The sequence below is a fragment of the Calypte anna genome, unplaced genomic scaffold (genome assembly GCF_003957555.1).
Source record: "Calypte anna isolate BGI_N300 unplaced genomic scaffold, bCalAnn1_v1.p scaffold_27_arrow_ctg1, whole genome shotgun sequence".
Taxonomy (NCBI): domain Eukaryota; kingdom Metazoa; phylum Chordata; class Aves; order Apodiformes; family Trochilidae; genus Calypte; species Calypte anna.
The window spans coordinates 45,188-60,818 of NW_022045503.1; the positions used below are offsets into that span (position 1 = coordinate 45,188).

Sequence of the window (15,631 nt, forward strand, 5' to 3'; positions counted from 1 at the left end):
AGGCGGGAAGGGGCGTGGCCAGCAGTTTATTAGCCCCGCCCACGTGCCCCCGCTGGGTCCCGGTGCCGGGGGTCTCGGTTCGGGTGGTCTCGGTTCCCGTGCCGGCGGTCTCGGTCCCGGGGGCTCATGGCGCCAACAGCGCCCGCAGCAGCCCCGGGAAGTTGGGGGTGCCCCATCCGGTGACAGGGTCCCAGGCGGGGCCCGCGCAGAAGCCTTGACCCTGCACGGTGCCATCCAGGCAGGAGAGGTGGCAGCCGTGCGTCACCTGGGGACAGCGGGACCCCTCAGGACACCCCCTTAACTCCCGACACACACGGGCAACCCCCCCGCAACGGCCCGACGGGGAGCGGAACCCTCCCCCCCCATAGCCCTCCTTGGGACAGGGACCCCCGGGAACGTGCCCTGTGGGAGAACATGGGGACACCCCCCTCTCCCAGGACAGGAACCCCCAGAACGTGTCCCCGAGGAGGACACTGGGACAACCCGCTTCTGGGACACCCCCCGCTTCACAGCACCCCATGTGGGAACAACCGCCCCCCCCCCCCAGGGTCAGAGATCCCCCAAAACACCCCCCAGCAGCACGAGGGGGTCACCTACCCCCCAATGGGAAGGCTTTGGAGACCCCTCCCCAAACCTCCCCCCATCCTGCCCCTGCCTCGAGCATGGACCATGGGAGCAGAAGACCCCCCCCCCACACTCCCAGCCGCTCCGGGGCACCCAGGAGAAGACCCCTGACAACCCCCCAGCCCCCTCCCCGTCTCACGTCGTAGATGGCGTCGCTGTGGCCGCCCCCCGCCAGGCGGTAGAGCGCGGGGTTGAGGAAGCCGAGGGGCGGCAGCCCCCTCCCCAGCCGCCGGTCATTGATCAGGGCCACCATACCCCCCACCACCGGGGTGGAGGCCTGGGGACACTGCCCAGTCAGCACCCACCCCCCGGCACCCCCTCGAGGTCCCCAACCCCCTGGGCTGTCCCCTCACCAATGCCCCCCACACCCGTCTGTCTCCCCCCTGATGTCCCCCAGACCTAGGGCTGTCCCCTGCAACCAACATCCCCAACCCCCCAGCTGTCCCCCCCACTGATGTCCCCAACACCTCGGCTGTCCCCCCCACCGATGTCCCCAACCCCTCGGCTGTCCCCCACTGATGTCCCCCAGACCCAGCTCTGGTCCCTCCCCAGCTGTCCCCACCCCCTCACCCATGTCCCCATCCCCCTGGCTGCCCCCAGACCCACGTCCGTCCCCCTCCGCCGCTGTCCCCGTCCCCTCACCGAGGTCCCGGACACCCAGGGCAGGGGGACACGGTTGGTCACCACCCAGTAGTTGTCGGAGAGGGCGGCCACGTCGGGGTACGCGCGGCCGCTGCGGTTGAAGTAGGAGCCGGGGGGCAGCTTGGGGGCCGATCGCAGGAACCGACCCACGGCAGCAGCCTGGGGACAGCGCGGGGTCAGCGGGGACTCTGAGGCCACCGCCCTCGCACTGCACCCGTCTGTCCCCTGCTGTCCCCTCACCTGGTACTGCGGCATGGGGAAGACGTTGCTGAAGCCCCCGCCACTGATGTAGTCGGTCACCTCAGCTGTCACCAGGAAGGGGTTCTTGAAGGACGTGCCACCCACTGTGGTGACATAGGGGCTGGGGGCACAGGGGGACACAGCGGGTGGGCATCCCCGGGCACACCTCTGGGGCTCACCCTGGGCTCAGGACCAGCTGAAGGACATGGGCTGGGGTGCACAGAATGCTCCAGCTCTGAGCAGCCCATGGTGACCCAGGGTCACCCCCAACACCCCAAAATCTACCTGGAGGCTGGAAAGCTGGGCCGGAAAGTGTGGTTCCCACCAGGGACCCTCCTGCACCCTGCACCGTCGTCACCTGCCAACGGGGTCACAGAACCACAGGAGGTTTGGGCTGGAGGGACCTCAAAGCTCATCCAGTGCCCCCAGGGACCCCTCCCCAGCCCAGGGGGCTCCAACCCCATCCCACATCCAACCTCAACTCCAACATTCCCACCACCCACAGCTTCTCCAGGAAACCTCTCCCAGGCTCTCCCCACCCTCACTTCTCCCTCCCAGCTCCTCTCCAGCTCCCCTCTTGCAGCTGGAAACCCTTCCCCCTCATCCCATCCCTCCAGGCCCTTGCCCAAAGTCCCTCCCCAGCTTTCCTGGAGCCCCTTCAGGCACTGGGAGCTGCTCCAAGGGCTCCCCACAACCTTCTCCTTCTCTTCTCCAGCCTCAACACCCCCAACTCTCTCCCCCTGGCTCCAGAGCTGCTCCAGCCCTCCCAGCACCTCCATCACCTCCTCTGCACTGGCTCCAACAGCTCCGTGTCCTCCTGCTGCTGGGGACCCCAGACCTGGACACAGCTTTACCCCAGGGGGGGACAATCCCCTCCCTGGCCCTGATGGTGACACTGATGGGGACACAGCTTTGATGGCTCACATTGAGGTTCTCCTCACCCAACACCCCCAGGTCCTTCTCCCCAGGGCTGTCCCTTGCCCACCAAAGATGAGCTGGGGAAGGGCTCCTCTTGGCGTTGGGATTACAGCTCCCCATGTCCCCACCAGGAGATTCCCCAGAGCTCTTGTCTCCAGGATGTCCCCACACACCTGAGGCAAAGAGGATGGTGAGGCCCCGTGCAGCAGCCTTCATGAACTCCAGGTTGACCCTCTCCATGTAGGCCAGGGAGAGGCTGTCCTCGTCGTCCCCGTAGCTGACTGTGTGCACCCAGGGCAGGGAGGACATGTTGCTGAGCAGCAGCAGCCAGGCCAGGAAGGGCTCCTGGCTCTCGTGTCGCCCTGCAGGGACAGACAGGGACAAGGTCAGCATCTGGAGAGGGGACAGAGGAGGGAGACTAAGGTGGTCAGGGGAGTGGGAAGCCTTCGAGATGTACAGGGGAAGGTCGGGAGGAGTGGGAAGAGAGCAGGCTCAGGGGAGAGCACTTTGCCACAGTCCAGGACTTGAAGGGTGGCTCCTGAGATGGAGACTCCTTCTTTACAAGGAGTCACATGGAAAAGACAAGGGGTGAAGGGTGCAGGCGACTCCTGGGAAGGTTCTGATTGGACCCCAGAAGACAATTTTTCACTCTGTGAAGAGCTGGAGGTTGGAATCATCTCCCCAGGGAAGCAGAGGGTTCCCCAACCTGTCTCCAGAGCAGAGCTGCTCCAGCCCTCCCACCTTGGGGTGAGTACCTGAGTTGCTGAAGACCCAGGTGGAGATGTTGGCACCCGTGCTCATGATGTACTCCACATCCAGGCTGGCCTCCAGCCCAGCCTTGCCCCTGCCCTGGTGCCCAACCACTCGGTCAACTTGGGAGCGATGGGCAAAGCTGCTACCAAAGAGCTGCATGAACTCAGCCAGGTCAGCCTGGTGGAAATACTGCTCCAGGAACTGGTGGGACAAGGAGAGGACAAGCTTTTTCTTATTTTCTCTTGCAAAAACACAAGGGTTTTTTCTCCTGACTCAGAAAGCCCAGCATGGGTCTGTTGAACACCAGCCCCCAAGGTGTTCCACCAGCCCCTCAGGAGTCCCCACAACCATCCCAGGGCCACCGAGTGCTGGAGAAGGTGTGGGTCACCCCCTGGGTTACCTGTGCACAGGCTTGGCTGTTGTTGGCCACCACCCCGACGTCCCCAGCTGTCATGTTGTACCTCTTCCTCAGGATGGAGGGTGTCACCCCCAGGTGGAATGCCACCCCACGGGGGGGCTGCCCCGACCCCACATCCTTTGTGTCCCTGGTGCTGCTGGACCCCCTCCTCTCAGGGGGGAAGCGGTGCAGGCCACTCACTGGGGGGACAACCAGCAGAACAAGAGCTGGGGGACGCTGTCATCGCCCCTCTGCACCCCCTCAGCCCCTCCTGCCCCAGGGGATGGGCCTGCAGGGAGCACAGACGTGTGTCCCCCTTCCTTCCTGCTCCCCACGGGTCCCCCCAGGCCCTCTGACCCCCCATAGGGGTTTCTCCAGCTTGGAGGCAGCAGCAGGTCCAGGGACGGGTGGCACTTGTCACTGAGCACCAGCCCTGACAAACGCCCTGGGAGCTGTATGTCCACATCACCCATCACAGGTGGGAAAGTGACCTTTAAAGGTCACCATGTCCAACCCCTGCCCTGGGCAGGGACATCTGCAACCAGATCAGGTTGCTCAGAACCCTGTCCAACCTGATTTTCAACACCTCCATGGATCCCAGGCTGGTTTGAGTGGGAAGGGACCAGAAAGCTCACCCAGTGCCACCTCTTGCCATGGGCAGGGAACCCTCCCACATCCAACCTCAACTCCAACATTCCCACCACCCACAGCTTCTCCAGGAAACCTCTCCCAGGCTCTCCCCACCCTCACTTCTCCCTCCCAGCTCCTCTCCAGCTCCCCTCTTCCACTTTGAAACCATCTCTCCTTGTCACCTCCCTCCAGGCTCTTGCCCAAAGTCCCTCCCCAGCTTTCCTGGAGCCCCTTCAGACACTGGGAGCTGCTCCAAGGGCTCCCCACAACCTTCTCCTTCTCTTCTCCAGCCTCAACACCCCCAACTCTCTCCCTCTAGCTCCAGAGCTGCTCCAGCCCTCCCAGCACCTCCATCACCTCCTCTGCACTGGCTCCAACAGCTCCGTGTCCTCCTGCTGCTGAGGACCCCAGAGCTGGACACAGCTTTACCCAAGGGGGGGTTCCCCCAGAGGGGAGGGACAATCCCCTCCCTGGCCCTGCTAGAGATGTAGTCCAGGACAGGGTTGGCTATGAGGTTCTCCTCACCCAACAACCCAAGTCCTTCTCCTCAGGGAAACATCCTACACACAAATACCCTCAGGGGTCCCTGGGGCAGCCAGGAGGGTGTCTGGAGGCCCAGCGACACCATTCCTGGGGACATACCAAAGTCGAGGTGCTGGGCCAGCTCGTCAGGGACAGTGTAGGGGCGTGGGGAGCGCACGGTGCTCTGCTGACCCTTCACAAAGCGGTGGAACTCGGCCCCGGGCAGGAGACGCTCAGCTGTGCTGTGGGACAAGGACAGCCCCAGGGTGAGGATCTCATCAGCACCCTGCCTCCCACACCATTCCCACCCTGCTGCAGCAGGAACCATCATAAGGGTCCCTCCCCCTCATCTTTCCCCTTATTGTTGCTTTTGTAATCACAGGTGCTGAAGGCTTTGGGACTGGCTCAGTCTGGGCACTGCTGGACAGCAGTCCCAGAAAGTCAGAGGTTGGAAGGGATCCCCCAGCCCAACCCCCCTGTCCCAGCAGGATCCCCCAGGGCAGGACACACAGAACACATCCAGGGGGGTTGGAAAGGCTCCAGAGAAGGAGACTCCAGAACCTCTCTGGGCAGCCTGGGCCAGGGCTCCCTCAGCCTCACAGCCAAGAAGTTTCTCCTCCTCTGGAGCTGGAACTTCCCATCTTCCAGCTCCACCCCATTCTTCCTTGTCCTGTTCCTGGGCACCCCTGAACAGAGATTGTCCCCTTCCTCTTGCCCCCCATCCTCAGGATATCTCACAAAATCACAGAAAGGTTTGGGTTGGAAGATTGGCTTTGGTTGGATATTAAAGCTCATCCACTTTCAAGCCCTCTGACATGGGCAGAGACATCTCCCACCAGCTCAGGATGTTCCAAGCCTCATCCAGCCTTTCCTTCAACACTTCCAGGGATGGAACTTCCACAACTTCCCTGGACAACCTGTTCCAGTGCCTCCCCACCCTCACACATCAGAATGCCCTCCTAACCTAAATCTCCCCTCCTCCAGTTTAAAACCCTTTCCCTTGTAATTTATAGGCATTAATGGGGTCCCCTCCCAGCCTTCTCCAGCCTCAACAGCCCCAGGGCTCTCACTCTTTCTTCCCAGCAGAGATGCTCAAGTCCCTTCAGCACCCTCCCAGCTCTCCCTTGGCCTCTCTCCAGTAGATCTCTGGCTCTCCTCAACTGGGGAGCCCCAAACTGGAGCCAGGATTCCAGGGGTGCTCTCCCCAGGGCAGAACAGAGGAGGAGGAGAACCTCCCTGGACCTGCCAGAATGAGCCACCTACATCCATGGGGTGTTCACTGACCAGGGGAGATGGACACAAAATTCTATCATTCTATTGATTCTATGGAAATAAACACCAGGCTGCATCCCCTGGGGAAGGGGTCCTCCTGGTGTCACCCTCCCGTCCCCACCTGTGTCTCACCTGGCTGGCATGTGGCACTCCACGAAGTCCCTGGTGGTGACACTCTGGCAGTTCTCCACGCCGTGCCCCTGCAGCCACTTCAGCACCGTCAGCAGAGTGGTGGGGGACGGCTGCACCAGGTCCCTCACCTGCTCCAGGGACAGGTACTGCCCTGCGGGGGGAGAGGGTCAGAGCCCCCTGGGCGGGCCCGGGGGGTCCCGGGTGGCTGGGGGGGCAGTCGGTACCGTATCGTGGCGAGCGGGGGTCCGAGACGGCGTCGACGATTTGTGCGAGGCGCTGGGCACCGCGCTGCCGCAGGGCGAAGGTCAACTGCACCCCGTGCCGGGGGTCCACACGGCCGCTGTGGGTCCAGCCGGGGGCACGCTGCGGCGGGGGAGGGGAGGGGGGGCTGTGAGTGGTGGCGGGTGGGTGGGCACCGGTGCCTCCCCGGTCCCACCGAAGCCCCGGTACCCACCGGAACAGCTGGTCCGGCTCCGGGGCATGGCCCGCGGCGCAGCTCCAGGCGGCCGCGCACAGCAGCAGCGCGGCGGGGACCTCCCGGCACCTGCAGCGGCCGTCAGGGCACCGCGGGACCCCCGGAGGACCCCCGAGCACCCTCACCCCCACCCCGGGATCCCCGTGTCACCCCTCTGACCCCGCCACCCCCGCGGCCGGGGACCCCCGACTGATCCCTCTCGGGGGGGCGTTCCCGTTACACCGGCCTGAGGTCCCCGCCCCGTTCCCGGTATTCCCTGGATGAGGACCCTCGAGTGACCCCTTCCCCCTCTCAGTCCCTGTTAACGGCACGGGGAGTCCCTCTTAACCCGGGCCAGGGACCCCCGCCCCTCCCCATCACCCCAAGCCAGGTATCTCGGCCTGACCCCCCCCCCCCCCCCTTGTCCTCCCCATTCCCCCGGGACCCCCTCTGCCCCCTCCGCCTGACCCCCCCGGTCCCCGTTACACCGGGCTAGGGTGCTCGCCTTACACCCGCCCGGTTCCCAGTACCCCCGGGACGGAGACGCCCGCCCACCCCTGTCACCCCGGGGCCGACTCTCTCGGCCTGACCCCCCGGTGCCCCCGGTACCCCCTGACCCCCCGGCACCCCCGGTACCCCTGACCCCCCGGTGCCCCTGACCCCCCGGTACCCCCTGTACCCCCTGCACCCCCGGTACTCCTGACCCCCCGGTACCCCCGGTGCCCCCGGTACCCCTGACCCCCCGGTACCCCCTGTACCCCCGGTACCCCTGACCCCCCGGTGCCCCTGACCCCCCGGTACCCCTGACCCCCCGGTACCCCCTCGCCATCCCGCCGCAGGGCCCGGGTCACGTGAGCGGGAGTGCAAATCCCAGTCACGTGAGACGAGCGGGGCAAGCGGTCACGTGATGGGCGGGGCCAGACACCCGCCCCCCGTCCACCGACTCCTGGGTCCCTCCCTCGAACCGGCACCGGGAGCACCGGCAGCACCGGCAGCACGGGCGGCACGGGCGGCACGGGCGGCACCGGCAGCACCGGCACCGATCCTCACGGTGACTTGTGGGCTCCGGTCCCGGTCCGAGCGGGAGAACCGCTTGCCGGGGATCCGTAGAGGCTTCCCGGATACGGCACCGGCCGCCTGCCGGTCCGATCCGATCCGGTCCGATCCGGTCCGGTTCTGTCCGCGCTGCCTCATCCAGATCGTCCCCGTCCCTCTCCCGGCTCAGTACTGCTGTAGCCGGTACCGGGCGGCTGCTGGCCTGGGCTGGGGGTCCTGGGGTGGGGGTCCCGGGTTGGAGTCCCTGTAGGGGTGGGGGTCCTGTGGGGGTCCTGGGCAAGGAAGGGGCTGAAGAGCAGCAGGACCTGGGTTCGGGCTGGAGGTTCCCGTTCCAGGAGGATGGAACCCGCTCCAGGGAAAGCTGCAGGACCTCTCCCCATGTTCCCAGCAGCTCCCGGTTCCTTTCCTGCCTCTGGGGCCGGGTCCAAGCCAGGACGGGACGGACAATGGGCAAAGCACCTGCCCGGCCCGGGATGCCCCCACCCCACGCTGTGGACATCCGGAACCGCAGCTGTTGGTGGGTCTGGAGGGTTCCTCTTGGCTCCAGGCCAGCACGAGGTGTCACCCAGGAGGTGGTTGGTCCCCTCCTAGGGCAGGTCCGGGCTATGACAACTCCAATGACCTCCTTCCTGCTCTGCAGGCGCTGCTGCTTTCAAGGGGGCCCTGGGGCTGGGGCTGAAGGTGACCCTGGGCCCAGATGGAGGTGTCCCTGGGGCTGGAGGTGTCCCTGGGGCTGGTTCTGGAGGTGCTCTGGTTTGGGGGCAGAGCACACTGCCCTACAGCTGTCACCACCACCCCCTCCAGTCTGTCACAGCTGCTTTGGGCAGGATGCTAAGTGGGATGAGATTTGCAGATGATCTGGATCTGTCTGGCCAGCGCAGATTAAGGTGGCCCTGACAGAGCCAATTACTCCACAAGGTTCTGCTGCCAGTCTGGCCATCTGGTCTGCAGCAGGGAGGGGACATCAGAGCGTCCAGGTCTCTGTTCTCTCAGAATGTGTTAGGGAAGTTCAGCCTGGAGAAGAGAAGGTTGTGGGGAGCCCTTGGAGCAGCTCCCAGTGTCTGAAGGGGCTCCAGGAAAGCTGGGGAGGGACTTTGGCAAGGGCCTGGAGGGAGGTGGACAAGGAGAGATGGTTTCAAAGTGGAAGAGGGGAGCTGGAGAGGAGCTGGGAGGGAGAAGTGAGGGTGGGGAGAGCCTGGGAGAGGTTTCCTGGAGAAGCTGTGGGTGGTGGGAATGTTTGGAGTTGAGGTTGGATGTGGGAGGGTTCCCTGCCCATGGCAAGAGGTGGCACTGGGTGAGCTTTTCTGGTCCCTTCCCACTCAAACCAGCCTGGGATCCATGGAGGTGTTGAAAATCAGGTTGGACAGGGTTCTGAGCAACCTGATCTGGTTGCAGATGTCCCTGCCCAGGGCAGGGGTTGGACATGGTGACCTTTAAAGGTCAACTTTCCCACCTGTGATGGGTGATGTGGACATACAGCTCCCAGGGCGTTTGTCAGGGCTGGTGCTCAGTGACAAGTGCCACCCGTCCCTGGACCTGCTGCTGCCTCCAAGCTGGAGAAACCCCTATGGGGGTCAGAGGGCCTGGGGGGACCCGTGGGGAGCAGGAAGGAAGGGGGACACACGTCTGTGCTCCCTGCAGGCCCATCCCCTGGGGCAGGAGGGGCTGAGGGGGTGCAGAGGGGCGATGACAGCGTCCCCCAGCTCTTGTTCTGCTGGTTGTCCCCCCAGTGAGTGGCCTGCACCGCTTCCCCCCTGAGAGGAGGGGGTCCAGCAGCACCAGGGACACAAAGGATGTGGGGTCGGGGCAGCCCCCCCGTGGGGTGGCATTCCACCTGGGGTGACACCCTCCATCCTGAGGAAGAGGTACAACATGACAGCTGGGGACGTCGGGGGTGGTGGCCAACAACAGCCAAGCCTGTGCACAGGTAACCCAGGGGGTGACCCACACCTTCTCCAGCACTCGGTGGCCCTGGGATGGTGTGGGGAACTCCTGAGGGGCTGGTGGAACACCTTGGGGGCTGGTGTTCAACAGACCCATGCTGGGCTTTCTGAGTCAGGAGAAAAAACCCTTGTGTTTTTGCAAGAGAAAATAAGAAAAAGCTTGTCCTCTCCTTGTCCCACCAGTTCCTGGAGCAGTATTTCCACCAGGCTGACCTGGCTGAGTTCATGCAGCTCTTTGGTAGCAGCTTTGCCCATCGCTCCCCCTGGATGATCTCCAAGCTCCTCCTCACCCAACGCTGTCTGCTCCATGATGCTCTGAGCAGCCTGTCCCAGGGCCAGGCACAGCCCCAGGCCCCCACTCCTGCCCTCCCACCCAGGAACTGCCCCTGATGTGTCCGTACAAACAAGTGTGGTTTATTAAGGCATTTTTTCTTTGAGAAGTTGGCACTTGGGTCCAGGCTGTGCTGGAATGGCCCCGTGTGCGGGCCGGTGAGCAGCGCCCAATACATGCAGCTCAGCGAGACGACGATACAAAAAAGTACAAACAAAAGTAGAAAACAGGGATTGTAGTACAATGTGTAAAAAATAAATAACTGGAGGCTTGGCTCCTCGCTGGGCTCTGCAGCCCGTGGCTGTGTGTGCCTCCCAAGGTTGGAGTGGGCTGCCATGTGTCTGACCCTTCTATATGTGGTGTGCAGGGGGGTGACCCCTCCGTGTGCCCCTGCCCCAAACATGCAGGGGGGAGCAGGACCCTCAGCGTGCCCCTGGCGAGCTGTCCAGCAGAGCAGGCTGAGGGGTGCCCACCCCAAGGCTGGGGTGCCTGCCCTGGCTGTCCAGCCACCCAGGACCCCTCTCCCAGAGCCACCCTGGGTCCCCCATGGGTCCCAGGCATGGCCCCACAACCATCCCATGTCACTGCCCAGGATGGTTCCTGGGGGACCCCCTGTCAGGTGCAGGGTGTGGAGGGGGGTGCAGGGTGGGACCTGTGGCACAGCAGGGGGCTTGGGGCTGAGGAGGTGGCAGAGTGGGCTGCAGCCTGCGGTGGCTCTTGGTGGGAAATGGGGAAGTGTTTGGAAGTGGTGGGATTTTGGCTGCTGTGGTAGAGGGCTGGTGGGCTGGGGGTGCAGCCGTGGGGTTGACATGCTTTGGGAAAGTGTGGCAGAGGAAGGAAATTCCTCCAGATCCCTCCTGGGATGCTTGGTTGTCCTCCCTGGCACCACCAACACACTCACACACAGGCTGTGCACCTGGGGCACTCCACCTGCCCTCACCCTGCACCCATGTTCCTGTGAGGGTCGCAGCAACCATGAGCACCCACGGTGGCCGTGGCTGTCCCTTGGGACTGTCACCTCTGCCTGCACCTCAGGCAAGCACTGAGTGGGATGGGGACCAGCCCCATTGGCACATGGCTCCATACCCTGCCCACCACACGGAGCAGTGGTGCAGAGCAGCCCCTCAGGGAGGGCTGGGGGTTCTGGCATCCACCCCCATCTTGGAGGCCACCTTGGTGGCCCCAAGTGTCGTGAGCACATGGCACCGTATGGCACTGTGGCTCTAAGGTAACCTGCTGGCTGCTGCCATGTGGCTCCAGGCCATGTGTCTGTCTAGGTCACCCCCTGCCACCTACTCCCAGGCCTGGGCAGATGGAGCAGGAGGAGGACACTGCCTCTTGTCACCAAGCAGCCACCTCACCATGGCTCCCAGGCTGCTGCCAGCCACTCTGCCCATCCTGGGCAAGGGTCCCTGCTGGGGACCTCAGGAGCAGCTTCTCCAGGAATCGGGCTCCCATGCTGAGCAGGGCACCCAGCACCTCCCAGTACAGGAAGGAGATCCCTCAAAAGGGTCCTATGCAGTGATGGGAGGGGGAAGGGCTCAAGAGATCCCAGAGGATCCCCTTTCCCCCTACCAGCCATTGCCAGGCAAGCAGTGGGCACTGTATTCTGCCCCCTCTAGCCTGGCCTGGGATGGGTCTACCCTCACTGTCACAGTCTCAGCCCTCACTGTCCCCACAGACTGCTGTGTCCGTGGCTGCTAAGCACCATGTCTCTGCCCTGGAGCATCCCCCTGTGACCTGTGAGCTCCTGGCAGGAGGGGACCTGTGGGGGGGACTCAGCAGGGCTGCGGGGTGGCGTGGACAAGTGGCTGGGGATGGGCAGGGTCTGGGGTCTGCATGGCCTGGTCCAGCCTCTCCCAGAGCACAGAGTACCGTGAAGCACCATCCTGCCAGGTGCCAACCTGAGACACCACGAGCAGTAGAAGGAACCCTCGCCCCAGAGTGCAGGCACAAAGATCAGCAGTCCAATAGGGCATTAAAACCAGCACCAAGTCTGCTAGACCACAGGGAGTGACAGGAGCCCACAGCCCTGAAGGACACGGGGATCTACAGCCCACAGATGCTCCCGGCAAGGCAAGGTGCTGGAAGAGCAGGATTAGCACCCATGAGGAGCAGCCCTGGGCTTGGGCTTGGCCCCACTCCTGTCCCCACGGCTGTAGGGTGGGGCGGAGGAGTCCAGGGGCCCAGGGCTAAATCCTGAGCTCGGCCTCCTCAGGGGGCTCCAGCGAGTGCTCGGCACTGATGGCAGAGGCCGAAGGCCCCTGTGAGATGCCGAAGGGCGAGACGACGGGGGAGCGGGCAGCCAGTGGGGAGAGCGAGGGGGAGAAGCTGGGCGACATGGCAGAGGAGGAGATGGAGCCCTCGTGGCTGATGGGCGAGCGGCGCAGGGTGGACGGGAGTGGGAAGGTCCTGCCCGGCGGTGGCTTGGGGGGCACAGACTTGGCGCCTGGGTGGGCCACAGAGGTGATGAGGGGTGGGGGGTCGATGCGGGGCTTGGGTTCTGCCTTGGGCTTAGTTGGGAAGGGCTTGCGCAGGGAGCTCTCATCCTTGAGGCGGGCAATCTCCGTAAAGACACTGGCCAGCGGCTGGAACTGGGGGCACCAGTTCAGCAGGTAATCCCAGTTGTAGCTGCCCCGGAGCTCCTCGTCACTGGCCACGATGGCGGTGAGCGAGCCCTCCACGGAGGGCTTGCCATCCTCTGGGAAGGTGTAGTCCTGAGGCTGGGAGGAGACGCTGAGGCCACAGCGCACGCCAAGGAAGGCGCTGCCTCCCCCATCCTCACGGTACAGCTGTGGGGGTGGCCCCGGCAGCAGCAGCCCTGAGCCCTTCTTGCTCTTGAACCACTGGGTGCTCTCCAGGGCGGCTGGCTCGCAGGAGATGTCGGAGAGCTGGTCAGCATCTTGCTGGATGCCGGAGTCGGGGCCACGGGCAGAGATGTGCTCCTGCATGGAAGCCGTGATGCTGGCCACACGCGGGTACTCGTTGATCATCCGGATCTCATCATCCTCAGCAGCTTCAGCAGAACCTCGGCCGCTGGAGTGTGAGGGGTCCAGCGAGCCCCCCCGGGTGTAGGGCCCTGCCGTCTCACCCCCGTACCCTGGCAGAGCCTGGTGGTAGATGTGCTCGCCCCCAGGAAGTGCCGGCTCCTCGCGGCCAAGCTTCTGCAGGGATCCACTCTGTGCCCGGCCCAGCCGCCCATCCCCCTCTGGCTTTTCACCACCCCGGCGCTGCCGAGAGCGGACCAGAGCCAGCACGATGGCCACAGCAGCCAGCACCACCACGACGCCCAGCGAGGCAGCCACAGCCACCAGCAGCAGGTTGAGGTCGGGGGCCAGGCCAAAGGAGGTGTGCGTGACATCGATGGTGACCTGCGCTGAGGCCGAGCGGGAAGCGGGCAGGGGGCTGCGTGCCTGCACCTCCAGGCTCATCTCCCGGGGCTCCCTCTTGGTGCGCCCAGCGCTGGCCTGGGGCTGGCTGTCCATGCGCAGGAAGATGGTGCCTGTGGTTTGGTTGATGGCAAAGTACGGTGAGGGCTTAGCCAGGGAGTACAGCACGACACCATCGGCCCCCTCATCCTCATCAGTTGCCAGCACCCGGCCGATGCTCTGCCCTTTGCGGGCGCCCTCAGGGACCTCAAAGTTGAAGGAGGGACTGAGGAAGATGGGATCGTATTCATCCTCCCCTGTCACCAGCACCCGCACGGTAACTGTGGCAGAGGCGTTGCCAGCATCAGTGGCCCTGACCAGGAGCTGGAAGGCTTTGGCTCGCTCATAGTCAAAGGTAAGGCGGGAGCGCAGCTCCCCGGAGCTGCTGTTGATGGCAAAGGCGTCCCGTCCCTCTGCCACGCCTGGCTCCCCCACTGGTTGCTCCAGCACCGTGTACCGCAGCTCCCCAAAGACGCCAGTGTCTGCATCAATGGCACGCAGCGTGGTGACCAGCGTGCCAGGGGGCAGGTTCTCCCGCATGCTGGCACTCAGCACCTCCACTGGGAAGTAGGGCTTGTTATCGTTGACATCCTTCACCTCAATAGCCACAGGTACCAGCGTGAAGTGCCCGCCCGGCACATCAGTGGCCTGCACCACGAGGGTGTGCAGCACCTGTGCCTCCCGGTCCAGGGGCCGTGCCAGGCACAGGGCCCCCGTGCTCTCATGAAGCTGGAAGAGCCCGTATTGGTCACCCGAGCTGATGGTGTAGCGAACGTGGCCGTGGGGCCCCGAGTCAGCATCGTGGGCCAGCAGGCGCAGCAGCTCCGTGCCGGGTGGCGCGCTCTCGCTGACGGCAGTGCGGTACTCGGCTCGGGTGAAGACCGGCGGGTTGTCATTGACGTCCTGCACTGTGATGAGCACGGGCACCGTGGTGCTGCGCTGTGGCAGGCCCCGGTCTGAGGCTGCCACGGTCAGGTTGTAGATAGGGATGGCCTCAAAGTCCAAAGGCTCCACAAGCACCAAAGCACCGCGTGTGCGGAGATGCCCCCCTGCCCAGGCCACCCGGCTCTCCACCTGGAAGGCATTGCCACTGTTGCCACTGACGATGGTGTAGTCAAAGCCAGCATTCTCCCGGGAGAGGTCGGCGTCACCTGCCTCTAATGTCAGCACGGTGGTTCCTGGACGCAGGTCCTCAGGCACGCTGGCGTTGTATCGTGGCAGCTGGAAGCTGGGACTGTGGTCATTCACATCCAGCACCTGAAGCTGAACTGTGGCCCAGGATGAGAGGCTGGGAGAGCCATGGTCATGGGCCTCCACCACCAGGTCCAGGGTGGGCTGGCTGGCATCAAATTCCACCTGACGGAGGGTGAAGAGGGTCCCTGTGAGGGCAGAAAGCCAAGGTCAGTATGGAGGCAACAGGAGCTGGTAAGTGTGTCAGGGTTATTGGCTGGAGAAACAGGCATCTGGGACACTGTGGTGGCTTGACGGCCACCCCAGGCAGTGATGTAGTGAGGGGCTGGGCCTGACCAGCATGGGGGCATCTCCCCCTGCAGCACTGTCCCCACAACCTACAAGAGGGACCCCAGACATCAGCCAGTCCCACGCACCATTGCTGGGGTCGATGGCGATGTCAGGGCTGGGCACGGCCAGGTGGAAGGTGATGTCCCCATTGCTCCCTGAGTCCGGGTCGGTTGCGCTCACGGTGAGAATGCTGCTGCCCGCAGGCGTGTGCTCCGGCACCGTCACCTGGAAGGGGAGGCAGCCCCAGTCAGCACCAGGTTCCCCTGGCCTGGAGCCAGCTCTCAGAAGGTCTGGGGCTGTCCAGGGCAGCTCATGGCTGACCAGGGCCTTCCCCACCTCTGCAGCACAGGGTGGGGCTGTCCCACCTGCATAGCACCCAGCTAGTGTGACCCCCAGCCAGCTTCAGTAGCCAGCTCCTGATTCTTTTCTCTACTTAGCTCTGCTCCTCGGGAGAACTAACTCTTCGACAGCTAGTATTTTGTCCACAAAAGGTATTTTACACAAATCAAAAGAGCTCTGGTGGTTTTGGTGTGCCAAACTGCACAGACAAACATGCAGTTTCATCCAAGCATTTCTGTGCCTTCTTGCACCTCTGCTCCTCTGTGTGGCACGCTGCATGGGCCAGCTTTCTTCCTGTCACCTGTTCAGGGAGCCAGGCCTCATCAGGAACACTTGTCCAGGTTGTGACCCACCTCCCAGCACTTCTGACCTTTGCACTGTCACTCCTATTCCATCACATGCTGCCTGCAGGACACTGATCCCAGAGCC

At 63.9% G+C, this 15,631-nt stretch overlaps 2 protein-coding genes and 1 long non-coding RNA gene across 4 annotated transcripts in view; 1 reads left to right on the forward strand and 2 right to left on the reverse strand.

The window, feature by feature from the left end:
* Window positions 1-9: 9 nt before the first annotated feature.
* On the reverse strand, window positions 10-8,035 carry TPP1 (tripeptidyl peptidase 1). 2 transcript variants are annotated; one of them, XM_030468735.1, is made up of 13 exons: window positions 7,946-8,035; window positions 6,585-6,674; window positions 6,355-6,493; window positions 6,131-6,281; window positions 4,847-4,968; window positions 3,578-3,774; window positions 3,180-3,378; window positions 2,598-2,786; window positions 1,792-1,864; window positions 1,507-1,627; window positions 1,267-1,425; window positions 764-901; window positions 10-265 (listed from the first exon to the last, which is right to left on the reverse strand). In XM_030468735.1, exons 1-13 carry the CDS (start codon window positions 8,018-8,020, stop codon window positions 125-127), a joined length of 1,794 nt encoding a protein of 597 aa, XP_030324595.1. In that variant the 5' UTR covers window positions 8,021-8,035; the 3' UTR covers window positions 10-124. The 2 variants fall into 2 exon arrangements, with proteins under 2 accessions (XP_030324595.1, XP_030324596.1); XM_030468736.1 differs by lacking the exon at window positions 7,946-8,035 and adding an exon at window positions 7,403-7,413 and having other exon boundaries at window positions 6,355-6,518.
* Window positions 8,036-9,511: 1,476 nt separating this feature from the next.
* LOC115600340 lies at window positions 9,512-9,845 on the forward strand. Its single transcript, XR_003988906.1, has 2 exons — window positions 9,512-9,567; window positions 9,767-9,845. It is a non-coding gene; the product is annotated as an uncharacterized LOC115600340 (long non-coding RNA).
* Window positions 9,846-9,980: 135 nt separating this feature from the next.
* The window catches only part of DCHS1 (dachsous cadherin-related 1), a 50,171-nt gene continuing 44,520 nt past the window's right edge, over window positions 9,981-15,631 (reverse strand). Inside the window, exons 19-20 of the mRNA XM_030468733.1 lie at window positions 14,950-15,088; window positions 9,981-14,721 (exon numbers count right to left, since the gene is read on the reverse strand). Coding sequence (XP_030324593.1) covers window positions 12,107-14,721; window positions 14,950-15,088 — 2,754 coding nt within the window. The 3' untranslated portion in view covers window positions 9,981-12,106. The remainder of the gene's footprint in view (window positions 14,722-14,949; window positions 15,089-15,631) is intronic.